At 43.6% G+C, this 13,292-nt stretch overlaps 1 protein-coding gene across 9 annotated transcripts in view; it reads left to right on the forward strand.

The window, feature by feature from the left end:
- arhgap32 (Rho GTPase activating protein 32) overlaps positions 1 to 13,292 on the forward strand; it is a 124,688-nt gene that overhangs the window by 97,976 nt on the left and 13,420 nt on the right. For 8 of the 9 annotated variants that reach the window (XM_023342592.1, XM_023342596.1, XM_023342597.1 and 5 more), the window contains one exon: positions 12,439 to 12,588. In XM_023342592.1, the coding sequence (XP_023198360.1) occupies positions 12,439 to 12,588 (150 nt within the window). Of the gene's footprint in view, positions 1 to 7,238; positions 7,430 to 12,438; positions 12,589 to 13,292 lie in introns of those variants that run through there. The other variant, XM_023342600.1, reaches the window with a different exon arrangement.

Consider the following 13,292-nt stretch of genomic DNA (forward strand, 5'->3'; position numbering starts at 1 on the left):
AGCTGAAATAGCTGCCAAGTATACTTTGACAGTTGAAAAAGCCAAACCTTTATCCAGCAGTTCTTGTAGAAATGTCAGAATAACTGACACAGGGCTCTGTATTGCGCTAAACATGGTTTTACCGCACCAACCCTCAAATGCACGCCATTTTCCCTCATATGCGCTACGAGTCGAGACCGCTCTTGCGCTCTGAATCGTGTCAATGACGTTCTGGGGAAGCCCACTGGCTGCCAGATTCACCCTTTCACAAGCCAGGCCCATAGAGCTAGGCGTTCCGGATGAGGATGAAATAGTTCTCCACGTGCCTGTGTTAGGAGATCCCTGCGGAGAGGGAGCTGCCACGGCTCGCCCTGCAGTGACTGGAAAATTTCTGCTACCCAGTGCTTCCCTGGCCAACGGGGAGCTACCAGGATGAGTGAATGTTTCCTCTCTCGCACCCTGGCGAGGGTAGGAATAATCAGTTCCAGTGGTGGAAAAGCGTACAGGAGAACCGGGGGCCACTCGTGTGCTAGAGCATCCAGGCCCAACGGAGCACCTTCCTCGGTCAGGGAGAAAAAACTCGGACATTGAGTGTTTTCCTCTGATGCAAAGAGGTCTACCTCCGCCTGACCATACCGCTGCCATATTTGGGTTACAACCCCGCTGTGGAGTCTCCACTCCTTGTAGCGGGGATTGCCTCTCGACAGCAGATCTGCACCCCTGTTCATCACCCCTGGCACATGAGTGGCTCTCAGTGACAGAAGGCGTGAGCTGGTCCAGACTATCAGTCTGTGTGCTAGCATGTGTAAATGATGTGAGCGCAGGCCTCCCTGCCTGTTGATGTATGCAACCACCGTTGTATTGTCTGTTCTGACCAAAACATGGTGCCCTCTGATAGAGGGCAGAAAATGTCTCAGAGCTAGTAGAACAGCTTGGAGCTCCAGACAGTTTATGTGAGCTGTCCGTGTTTGTGAGCTCCAGACACCGTTTACCATCATGCCCTCGTGTGTGGCTCCCCAACCAATTAACGAGGCATCCGTAGTAACAACTTTCCGTGTTAGGATGGTTCCCATGGCAACGCCGGTGTTCAGGAAAGCGGTGTGTTTCCACGGACTCAGAGCGCGTGCGCATGTCCCAGAAACGATCACCTTCCGGTGGGCATGGCGTATTAGGCTCAAATTGAGCGATGCTACCCACCGTTGAAACGGTCGCATGTGCAGACGGCCGAACGTGATGACCGACAGTGCTGACGCCATCAGACCAAGCAGCCTGTGACACAGTCTGAATTTCACGAGTGCGCCTCTGCGAAAAACTGCCAGACAAGCCTGGAAGGCTTTCAGTCGTTCTGCTGAGAGGCGTGCTCTGAACTCCTCTGAATTCAGGGACATCCCGATGAAGGTTATTGTTTGTACTGGGGTTAGGATACTCTTCTCCCAGTTTATTGTGAAACCCAGAGCCGCCAGATGTGATATCAGCATCGTGGCGTGTGCCATAAGTTCCACCGGAGACTGAGCTGCAATCAGCCAGTCGTCTATATACGTAGCCAGACGTATTCCCTTTTCCCTCAGAGGTGCGACTGCAGCCTCGGTGCATTTCACAAACACGCGTGGGCTCAGTGAGAGGCCAAAGGGAAGTACGAGATATTCGTACATCTTCCCCTGAAAGGCAAATCTGAGGTATTTTCTGTGAGGGGGGTATATAGGGATGTGAAAATATGCGTCTTTCAAGTCTACGGAGATGAACCAATCTCCTCGACGCACAAACCGTATCAGAGCTGCGTGTGTCAGCATCCTGAACGTATACCGTCTCAGATATGCGTTCAGAGCTCGCAGATCTAATATCGGCCGCAGACCCCCGCCTTTTTTCGGTACGAGAAAATATCTGGAGTAAAAGCCGTCCCTGCTGTGCTCCTGCGGAACCAGCCGAATGGCGTTTTTGTTCTGCAGAGATATTATTTCCCCCTGCAAAATGCGTGCGTGTTCTCCCCGGGCATATGACTGTACTATACCTTTGAAACGGGGAGGAGCTGTTCCAAACTGGAGCCTGTATCCTCTGGATACAGTCTTTATCACCCAATTTGATGCCCCGCACGCTCGCCACAGCTGGACTTTTCTCGCTAATGGGCTGGGAAGTGCTTCTGTGAAAGCATTGTTCCGTGCCGGTTGAGCAAGCTGTAGCTGCTGTCGGTCTGCTGTCTCTTTCAGAGACAAAGCTGCCGAGTACGCCAAAGGTGGGGCAAGAGCTCCCCCTGTTGGCCCCATGTGCAGCCGCACGGCCACGTTCTGTCCTAATGTCATTTTCATTATATTTCTTTGTTTTGGCTGCGCCCTCGGTTCCTGACCTGGATGCGCGCCTGGGAACAATTTTATTGAGTTTGTGGTGAAGGGAGATATTTGTGTTTTCAAACACTGGTGTGTGTTTGTGCACTGGTGTGTGCTTTCTGGCCACAGCTCTGGCTCCACTGAGCTCTGGCCATGTGTAAGCTTTCTCCTCTTCGTTCGGCTCTGAACTGCGAGCTCCAACGCTGGCTCTGCAGGCCGTTTGAATTGCCCTGAACGTGGCTTCACAAACTCGAACTGGGACAGAACGTTTTCCGGTGGCGGGGGAACAGGTGTCTGGCAGTGCCTGCTCTCCCACCCCGGGGCGAGCTGCCTAGGTAGCCCGCCTCTTTTTCTTCGCGCTAGCGGTGGCCGGAGGTTTGGTTCCCGAAGTCACCGGTGGCGTGAAGGGCTTTCTTCCCCAGGCACCCTTGAGCTCGATCTGCTTTCCCTGGCTTTGGTCCGCCGACTGCTGCTGAGGGTGGCGTTTAGGGATGCGGTAGCCCGGTCGGGTTGTCGCCTGAGCGAACGTTTGACGAGGTGCCGCAGAGAGAGGAGGCTGCGCTCTTCTGGGCAGACAGAGTTGCAGCGCTTCACCTTCTTTCTTTTTCTCCTCGCAGCGTTTTTGCATTGCTGCAACGGTGGGGCCGAATAAGCCCTTCGGGTCCACCGGCGTGTCGAGGAGTTGATTTTTCTCTCTTTGAGAGAGGCTGGACAGATTCAACCATCTGGCTCTTTCCTGAGTGACCATCAGAGCCATTGCTCGCCCTGAGGCCTGGACAGCGTTTCTGTGGAGACGGAGGCAGAGGTCTGTCACCACGCATAACTCGTCCCACAGATCTGCGGTTGCTGCACCCGCCATCTGCTCCTGCAGTTCTGCTTGATAAGCGAGGAGGAGAGAGGAGGCGTTCAGGGCTTTAACCGATGCTGCCACTGCCTTGTAGCTTTTTTCGTTTAAAGCTGACTGAAACGAATCGGCCTTGAACGGGAGGGTTGGTCCTGCCGCTGTCATGGTCGATTTCTGTGAGGGGTGCAGGTGAAATGCTAGCTGAGGTTCAACAGGAGGCAGGCGGAAAAAACCGCTGTCCTCCACGCCGGTCCAGTCCAGCGCCGACCCTCCCAGAACGGGGTTTTTGGCGGTGAGCGGATTACTCCAGGACCGGGTTGCTTCCTCGAGGCACTCCGGGAAAACCGGCAGCAGCTGTCTGGTGGAAGATTTGGCTTTTGGAAGCCGTTTCCCCTCATACCGAGATGTGGTGGTCTCGGCCGGGGTTTCCGGCCATTCAATGCCCAGCTTTGCAGCTGCTCTTCTGCAGACGTCGTGGAGGTCCGATGCAGTCGGGTTTGGAGGGCCGCTGTAGCGGGTTTCACCAGTTTCCGTGGGCTTTGCAGCCAAAGGGATAGAGAACGTCTCGCCGTCCTGCTCGTAGTCGTCAGACCCGAGACTGACGGATTCCACCTCGGAGTCAGATTCTGCACCCGCAAAATCACTGAAAACCGGGAGGTCGGCTCCATCTTCCTCCAGATCAAGAAGTGGTGCGACAGCATCAAGCTGGTCACCCCAACTGGCTTGAGCTAAAGGGAGCTCTCCCTCATCGGTCGAGGCAAGAACCGGTGGAGGGGGATTGGATACCCCCAGCACAGGGTCCGCCTCCGACAAACTAGCTTGGCGTGCTAGCCTGCGTCGACGAGTTTTAATAGAGAGCCGTGCACAATGTTCACACCCCGCTGGTGACGCTAACCCGTCCTGGGCATGTTGCGGCCCCAGACACGAAGCGCAGACAGAATGGGTATCTGCCCCAGCAATGAGGTTGCCACACGTGCAGGTTTTAGTCGGTAGTTTGGTCCTGTCCATTGCGGGTACGGGTCCAAGCTACGTGACTATCAGCTTCGATTAAAATCAAAGCCAAAGGTCGCAGCTAGTTTGGAGACTAGCTGCAGCTGCTGCTGTTTGGTGACAGACCAGCGGTAGAAAAACTCAGAACAACCAAGCACAGCTACCGAGAAGCGTTCGGCGACCGAGTTGTTAGCTCGCTCTGCGAACAGTTAAGCTAGCCCAATAGTTACCGTGCTAGCCGTCTGAGAGTTGCTTCTGGGAGCGAGAAGAGGTGTTAGACTGAAGATCGCTTGCGTGTCGTCAGGCATTTATACTAGGAGGAAGCTCCTCCTCCTGGAGCTGACGTCACTTCTACCGGCCAGTCAAGACTGGCGTAATGTAATAGAGCTTCTGGGGGACAGGCGCTGGGGTCGTGTCCCATAGTGAGATACCGAAACGAATGTTGAAAGAGAACAAATTTTGCTGGGCGATAAATTGTTCCAGAAGTTTTTGCGATAAAAGGTAATATTGTTGTTTTGAGACCATTGTTCAGTAATATAATGGTGATGGCAAAATAATCATAATAATATTATTATATTATAATATATAATATTATTATAATAAAATAATAATTCAAGAACGCATTCTAAAAGATCTGTAAACTTTAAATTCTAATGAACATTTAACACTGGAACTGGAAGACATTAAATATTCAAAATAAATAAAACAACTAAAATTAACTTTGAAGTCTGTGTAAACAAAACTGTCCTTCAAAATAAGAGCTAGTTGAGACCAAATCACCAAACTTAAGACTTATCATCCAGTTTTGGTAGAATGAGAGAAAAAAGACATAAATGATAAATCACGCCAATGGAAACTATTGAGTTTGTTTGAATTTATCATGGGATTAATTGATTTATTGCTTATTGTGACAGGCCTAGGTATGAATACTTTTGCAAGCCACTCTGCTAACAAGTCAGGCGTTGTTACGAACAAGTGACTGTTGAACTATTGCTTGTTTCACAGTGGGTGAATCATTTCAATTACTGCAGCCATGTAAAAAAGAAACAAAGCATGCATCAGTTTTAAGGTTTTATATATCAGGTCATAAAGTGTTGACACAATTTATTACGTCATAATATGCTGTGTGGTTTCGTTCATTTCACTCACATTTTAGGACCTTATTAGGTAAGTTTTATGTTCTAAAATGTAAAACTTTAGCACTGAAGGAAGCTGTTCTTAATTTGTATCCTGACTACGTTACACTAGATTGACCCTGAGCCTTTACATGCTCTGCTGCTCGTTATATAAACAACATTCTCACGGTTCCCCTGCAGTTGTAAAACATGCTGCTATGAATCCAGCAGGTAGGAATTCATATTTATGTTTTTAACAGCGTTGCCTCTGCTGCATCAAACTGAAACCATGTTTCCTGTCTGTTCCCTGGACTTCAATACATTAGCTATATGCAGGTTACTGCACTTAGCACACAGCACTTAAGGCGTTAAGGAAAATATTAGGACAGCTAGGACACATTAAGTATTAGATTCAGTCTGCAACTCTTACACCTTATGATAATATATACTTTTATTGTATTGCAGTTGATACTTATTGCTGAGGTACTCATACTTTTTTCTTTAACTGCTAACAAGGCCACTGGTTAATTATTTAAAGACAATATAAAGCTAAATCTGAAGAAGTCATGAGACAAATGAGGCAGGTCAAAAAGAGACAAACTCCTAAACATCAACATAATGAAATGAAAACAATAATAATGATAATACAGACCTTTGGGCACTTAAATAACTTAAAACAACATAATATGTAGGAGAAAGCATAAGATACAGAAACCCTTCAGCTGTGAGTTTGACAATGAGGAAAAACAAAAACAGACATCAACTCAGACTGTTGAGGAAGAATCAGACTCTTGTGTTTGGGTCCAGTTTTCAAATCAAAACCATAGATGGGTTGGTAGCCGGTATGACGGTTTATCAAGGTTAGAAAAATTTACAGGTTGAAAAGTGATCAGTTTTTATTGTTCAAAGTTATTTTAATGGAATCCCAAAGAAACATCTCATTTTTTTCCTGCTGTATGGAGAGTAGATGCTGCTCTGCTTGTCCTCTAACTGTTGCTGCACACTTCCAGTCATCTGACTGAAGAAAGGCTAATACACTGTTTGGCTACTTTTTTTATATTTCTGTTGACAGCAATTAGTATATAAGCTGTACTAATCTTCTATGATTTTCCTTAAGTCAGTATATCAATATCAAAGTAATTAAAAATTGTAAGTGAACATTGTAACTAATCATTGTTAAATTATTTTTACAAGTCAAAATACTCTTGCTTTTCTGATTTAGGTATAGTGATTACGTTATGTTACACTTTTTAAAAAATGTTAGTGGAAACACTGATACCATTAAGAAATATTGTTTTTACTCACGGTCGTTGTGAAAATCTTTTATGGCTATTAGTGACTTTTTAAAGCCAGGACTAGAGAACTTTACTTTTAACCACATTCTTTGGAGTTGTGCTGTTTGGCTTCTCCCAGCAGCCGCTGAGAGTTAATGTCAGGCCACGGGAAACTACACCCACTCAACAAAGAATTAACCACAAATCACAGGAACCTACCCTGCTGATGGTAAGCGTTTTATTCGAAACAAATAACACCTTAAATGTTGTCGCAACTGTTTTTAATTACAAGTAAACCGCAGAGCAGAACAGTGCAGACACTGGGGGAGGTATTCACAGTGACATTTCTCATTAAGTTCAATGATGCCTTCAGTTGCACTTGTAAATATTTGCTGTAAGTGAATTCAGATGCGAGAAAGTGAACAAATAGAGCGTCGAGAAACGTTGTTGCAAAAATAAAGCTGGGGTCTGTTTGTGCTAAATGAGAATATCTCCTTTTAAAATATAATGGTTGATTTTAGGTTCTTTAAGTTGTAAATAAAACGGTTTTTTTTATATTCAATTTTTTTCTTCGTGTTACATTATATATGCTTAGTTTAAACGCCAGTTTTAAAGCAGCATTTTCCCGTACGTGGTGAGCCTTTTGAAAGTTTACTATTTCCGGGTGCCCTTGAACGTAGCATGCCTTGAAGCTTTTGAAGTCAGGGAGTGAACGAGTCTGCGGCGCGCTCTCTCTCCGACCTTTAAACCCTTCTTACCCTGCATTGGGGCAGCTCGCGCTACTCTGAGGAGGTCCAATTGGGATTTTATTCTGGCGCAGATTTAGCGGAACAAAAGCGAGTTGTGCTTTGGACTTGAGCTGCGTTCGTAGAAGCGTAAAGGAAAGCCCCGCGGTATGGTGAAGAGGTAGGAAACAGCGTTTGGATTCTGACAAGTTAGGATTTTTTTTTTTATTTTTTTTTTTTACAATGGAACGTTGTGGATTCGTTTTGTAAGCATCTTGCGCTATTTTCCGAAGGGATTCATTGTTTAAAGAATATCCTTACTACCAAAACTTGTTCAGGTTATTTCATTAAATTTGTAAAATTGCTTGGTATCTTGTATCGGTCATTGTCAGTCCTTCAGAAGGACATTTAAGATACTGCTGACTCACTTTTCCTGAATAAGCTTTTGTTCTTAGTTTAGGGGGGTATAATAAAACCTGAGATAAGTCCCGATGAAAAGCACACAGCGCTTGTCGCTAAAATTTGAATGGTCAGACAGCACCTTGTAAGGAACATGCAGGAAATGGTTTGCAATTTAAATATCTCTTCCACCTTAATAAAGTTTATCGTTTGAAGCCTCTCTAAGTAAGGAGATGGCTTCCATTTATGTTTAGCCACAGTAATAAAATTACAAGAGATAACAGGGCAGCCTTTGTTTTGCATTTGATTGTGCTGATGTTCCCTATAGTGTCCTGTTTTCTGTGTTTCTTGCCCAGTTATTCTTGTTCTCCTTTACTATGGAGGGTTGGAGTTAACATATGGAGCACAGACAGGCCCTCTGGAACAGTTGCCTCTTTCTGGTGTCATCTCTCCACAGGGAGATGAAAGCATCAGACATTTAGCTGACCTCGTCATCAAACACTTTGAGCGTCTGTCTAAGCAGAGGTCACTGACAGTCATGACTGCCATTTTATTAGTAAGACGCTGCACTGCTCTTTACACACGTAGCAGTGTGCGGATGTCACCCTGTCAGCAGCTGTAAAGTTTAAACACTGCATGGCTTGCTGTTAATTCTGTCAATAAACATTATTTTTGCGCAGAGATGTACTGTTTTGTAATTTTCTAGAAGTTTTGTTGTATAGCTTTACTAAAAAAAAAAAGCCAACTTTGACTCGCAGTCATCCACAACTGTTTGGGAAAATAAACGTTTTTAATTTTTCTGTTGAAGGTATGCTTATGCTGCCAGAAACCATATAAGGTAGACTTCCGAATTCCAGTATTTCCTAGAGGCAACAGTGAGAAGAGTCTAAATTTCCTGTTCAGCAGTCTTAGATGTACTGGAAGACTCACAGACTTGCTGTCAGCGCATCAGATATTCCAGTTTGAAGTAGCAATGTACCAAAAAGAGAAAAAATTTGCTGCAGCTTCTTTGGAAGAAGTAGTTTTGAATCAAACCGAATATGAAGAAGCATGTTAGTTAACATTTTCTCATTCACTTCCTGATCAGAAGTAATAAAGAAAACTTTGTCCTATTCCAGGCTCCGTCCATTTCACTGGTGTATTCCTAGTCGAGCCGGCCCAAGCCAATGAGAGTTGAGTGGCTTTGTAGGACCTCCACACGTCCAAGAGGCTTCCAAGAGCACCAAGCTTACATAAAAAAAATATACATGTACGTAGTCATAGAATAATAAAAATAAATACAAACTACATAAAAATGGAACATGATTTCCATATTATTTTCATAGTAGTTACATAAATAATAGGTTAAGATTTTCCTGCTGTTGAGATAACAAACTGTGTTTATCAGCTGGTGTTAATTTCAAACAGTTGGAATAATGTGACACACCTAAATACCATTCTGCATTTCAAAGTCCAAATTTTTTTTTTTTTAAAGTTTGCTGCTCTTGTATGTTTAACATCAATAGCCATCATGACACTGGTATGACGTAAGCTAATTACCTATGACGTTAGCGATAGTTGGTATGCTACACACATCATCTTAGCAATATCTGGTGTTGCCATGCCTGTATGAGGGACCCCTAAATGAAAATCTGCTTAGGGCCCCAAAAAGCTTTGGACCGGCCCTGACCTCTACTCAGACTCTGCTGGCTTTGGTCTCGTCTCTGTTTTACAGCTGTTGAGTTGTCCTTTGGTCTGACTGCTGAAGACTTCCAAGTCGTATGACGTAGTGAAATTAGGTTAGGAAAGAACATTGTTTTCATTAAGTCTAGTTTCTTAAGAGATGCTGGTGATTCATCATAAATGCTGATTCAGCATGCAGTCAGCTAAGAGCTTTATGTGTAATCTGCTCAACTTCTTCAAGTTTTATAATCAGCGCCTTGTGTTTGGTTTTGTCCTGCCTCGGTTTAGGAAAGAAATCGGTTCAGGCTGCTGGCTTCCATGTCTCTTTCTGTAAATAAGCGAGTCCCCCCGGTACCTTCTGGAGTGTCACATTGCCAAAGTGATTTTATGATGTTTGCAAACAATAACCACTCTGTTCCACCGGTTTGTAATAAACCTGTTTTAGCAGGAGAAAAAAATACTGTACTTTTCAAAGACAATTTGGATTGTTGGGAGCCTTCAAACTCTTAAAAGTCCATTTTAGTATGTTAAAGGTCGGTCACTGGACTGCCAGGAGGTTTTAGAAATCAGTTGAAATTTTCCTAAAACACTTCGCTCCAGCTGACTTTGAAGAATCTTCTCTTGGTGCATACACTCAACCCAGCAGAAATTCTCTGTGTATGAACACTGTGCATGCTGTAATTAATTGTTGCTCCCAGCCTTTCACCCTGCTGCTGTCTTGGACCTTTATGACTGTCATCCTCTGTGACAACAAGCAGATGGGAGTCTCAGTCCAGCTTCTGAGGCATGTCTGTCACTGAACTCATCTCCGTGTTGTCCTCTCAGTCAGTGACGCGTCAGTGGGAGCCCGTACAGTTGCACTATCAGCTTCTCCTCCTGCCATATGTGGCAATGTTTTTGTGCGTGTGCGTGCATGACCCTGCAGAGGCTGGCTAAAGAGTAGGAGCTGACTCTGCTGCTTTGCAACACAATCAGGAGTCCAGAGGTGTTTACAGATGTGACTTTTCTCATTGTGAGAAGGGAAGAAATTATAAAGTTTTTGGTCAATAGTAATTACTTTAATAATTTCAAATATTCAATAATTGTGAAGATTTGCAATCATTTCAGGAATTTTGTGTTTAAAAACATGTTTTTATTGTAATAATTGAGCATTTTCTTGTCAAGGCTGTGGGTTGTTATTTTCTTCCTGATTAATCACAGTCTTGACTGCAGTTCCCCCCCCCAAATTATAGACATATAGCAGATTTTATAAAGCTCAAAACTGATGATCCTAATTTTAGCTGTTTGCAGTGTCTTTTTCAGTACTATGTTGAACTGCTGAAGACTTCAACAAGACAAATCAGAAACAAACAGGAAATGTTTGTTTCTGATTTTGATCAATTCAAAATTGAAGGGCTTGCCAATAGAATGTGGGTAAATAATACAATAGTTTCAGAAAAACCAGGCCAGAGTTTGCGGATGTTTTCTCTCCAAATCCACAGATCCAGTACAATCATTGAATAGAACAAGTATCTAAAAGAAAAGTCACTACTAATATATGTAATCTTTTACATCCTTTTTAACATGTTAAAAAGGAAAAAGCTCAGATTTACTGAACCAGAAATCTCTGCAGTTAAAGAATTTGACAAACATTTCAAAATGTAGAATGAAAATGATTTTAGCTTCTATATTAAGTTATCCTTAGTTTGCCATATGAAAAGGAGCAAAACTCTGTTTTGTTTTATCTTCACATTGACATAGAAGGCTAAACTAATGTCATTTCAGTTCTATTAGGATTACCAACATTGCCATTTGCTAACTGGCAGAACAAAGAAACTGAGTTTTATTTTAAATTCAGAATTTCCTTACTATTCATTAGCATAGCCTTTCAAACGGCAAGACTTGGGTCAAATGTTGTGGCATTTAGTGAATAGAATCCACTTTGGTAATCCTAACTGACCTGAAACAAGAGAAGTTTAGTCTGCAGACAGTGAAGAATTTAGCTTCGAATGTAACTTATCAGGTTTCAGCTAATCGTTGTTGCTGCCTGAGTAAACAGCTGGCACCTTCTTGTTCTCTTTGTGATTTCCACATACACCTCACTAATCCTCAAACTAGCAATAACCTCATTAGCAGCTTCCACACACTGTTGTTTTCTGTAGTTTACAGGGAAGTTGAGCTATCAGATTCCAGTTTAAAAAAATGCAGATAACGCTTGTGTTCTTACGCTAACTTAAAGCTTCCAGACTAAGATTAAGAGTAAATGCAAACTTTACTTACACAAAGTCCTGTTTATCTGAACTCAGTGAAGCCCCACATCGCCTTGCAGCAGACAGCAAGAGGAACTCCCACAATAGTCGACTTTTACGTGATTAGATTCCTCTTTGAAATGACAGCACAAGCAATTACTCAGGTTTTCGGTACCACAGCAGTTTTTCTATTAAGACAGGAAATGGTGGCCAAAACTTATACAACAGTTTCAGAATTACTTAGAATGAACATGTAAATTAATATCTTCCAGAATCCAGATGTAATGCTTTAAAAGAATAGTGGAATAACAAGACGGGGTGATATCTGATATGAATGTCCTCTCTGAAGCAGTGGCCGTGATAGAGAGCAGAAACGGAGCCGGTGGCAAGTTACGCTGTATAGAACGCTCAGCCCAAAATGACTGTAGTTCTGGGGTCAAACAAACAGAACCAGAGTTTGCTACTGTCCTCTTACTGGTGGCTAACTGGAAGATTTTGAAACTGTCTTGAGAAGTGGACTTCTTTTTTGTTTGCTTCTCCAATTGATGAACTTGATAGCCTTTCCCACATTTCTCCAGAGACGAAGACCGAGCTCACGACGTTCCTCCAACGGGCTATCTGGTTTTCAGGAAGGTGTTCTGTGTTGAAGGGGCGAGGACGATGCTGCTGCTGAATGTGGAAGATTCCTTTGTTGTTGCCTGGGAGGCGGGATCCGAGACCGCACACGCATAAAGAGCGACTTAGCATGAGAATGGAAACTCAAACACACAATAGGGCAGCTTTGACCAGTTTGGGGTTTCATTCTCCTGCATGGATTAATGTGAGAGTCTGTGTACAGCCCACAGTAAACAAGTATTCTGATCACCCAACGTGTCTTTTTCTGTCTTCCTTCCTGTCTCAGTATCTAAGAAGCACGGGAAACTGATCACCTTCTTGCGCTCCTTCATGAAGTCCAGGCCCACCAAGCAAAAGCTAAAGCAGCGAGGGATCCTCCGGGAAAGGGTGTTTGGTTGTGACCTGGGAGAACACCTCCTCAACTCAGGACATGACGGTAATGCGTTTTTAATTGAACACTTCCAGCTTTTGCATTTAAATGAGTATATCTCTGCTTGGGTTAACACAGAGACACTGAGTGAATCAGCAGAGAGTATCCGTTCAGCTTTAAGCTAAGAGTTTGGGTTAAGGGAGGCTTAACTGCGCAAAAATGCTCCCCGGGCATGGAGATGTTTACTTGCAGTTAATATAATACACATCATCTAAGTACACATCGGCTTCCCCGTCTCTTTCTGCTTCAGGAGAATCAATATTTACATTCATTGGGCACAGACTGTTTTCCTCAGGTGAGCCGAGGAGCAAAATGGAGTCCAGACTCTACTCCCATCATCAGAGCCTGGTTTAGGTTTACTTTAACCTAAATTTAGTTTGTTTTGTCTTTCCAAATTAGGGCTGAAACAATTCCTCAAATTAATTGTGACTAATTCATTATTAAAATAATCATCAACTAATTTATTAATCAATTAATCGTTAACTGGAGTAGACTCAAAAAAGGCCATTTGCTAAAAAAGCAACACACTCACAGGAGTAATTAAGCCAAAACTGTACAAATATGTATTTACTTTGCATGTAAGATTAAAAACAAACTTTCTTTGTAAATATGTTCTACCAAAAACTCATCAGTTGGCATAGTTTTAGCCTCATCTGGTTCAAATTCTGTTAAATCATCTCATATTAAGCACCAATTATCAATTGGTTAAT

Source organism: Xiphophorus maculatus, chromosome 11, assembly GCF_002775205.1.
Source record: "Xiphophorus maculatus strain JP 163 A chromosome 11, X_maculatus-5.0-male, whole genome shotgun sequence".
Lineage (NCBI taxonomy): Eukaryota > Metazoa > Chordata > Actinopteri > Cyprinodontiformes > Poeciliidae > Xiphophorus > Xiphophorus maculatus.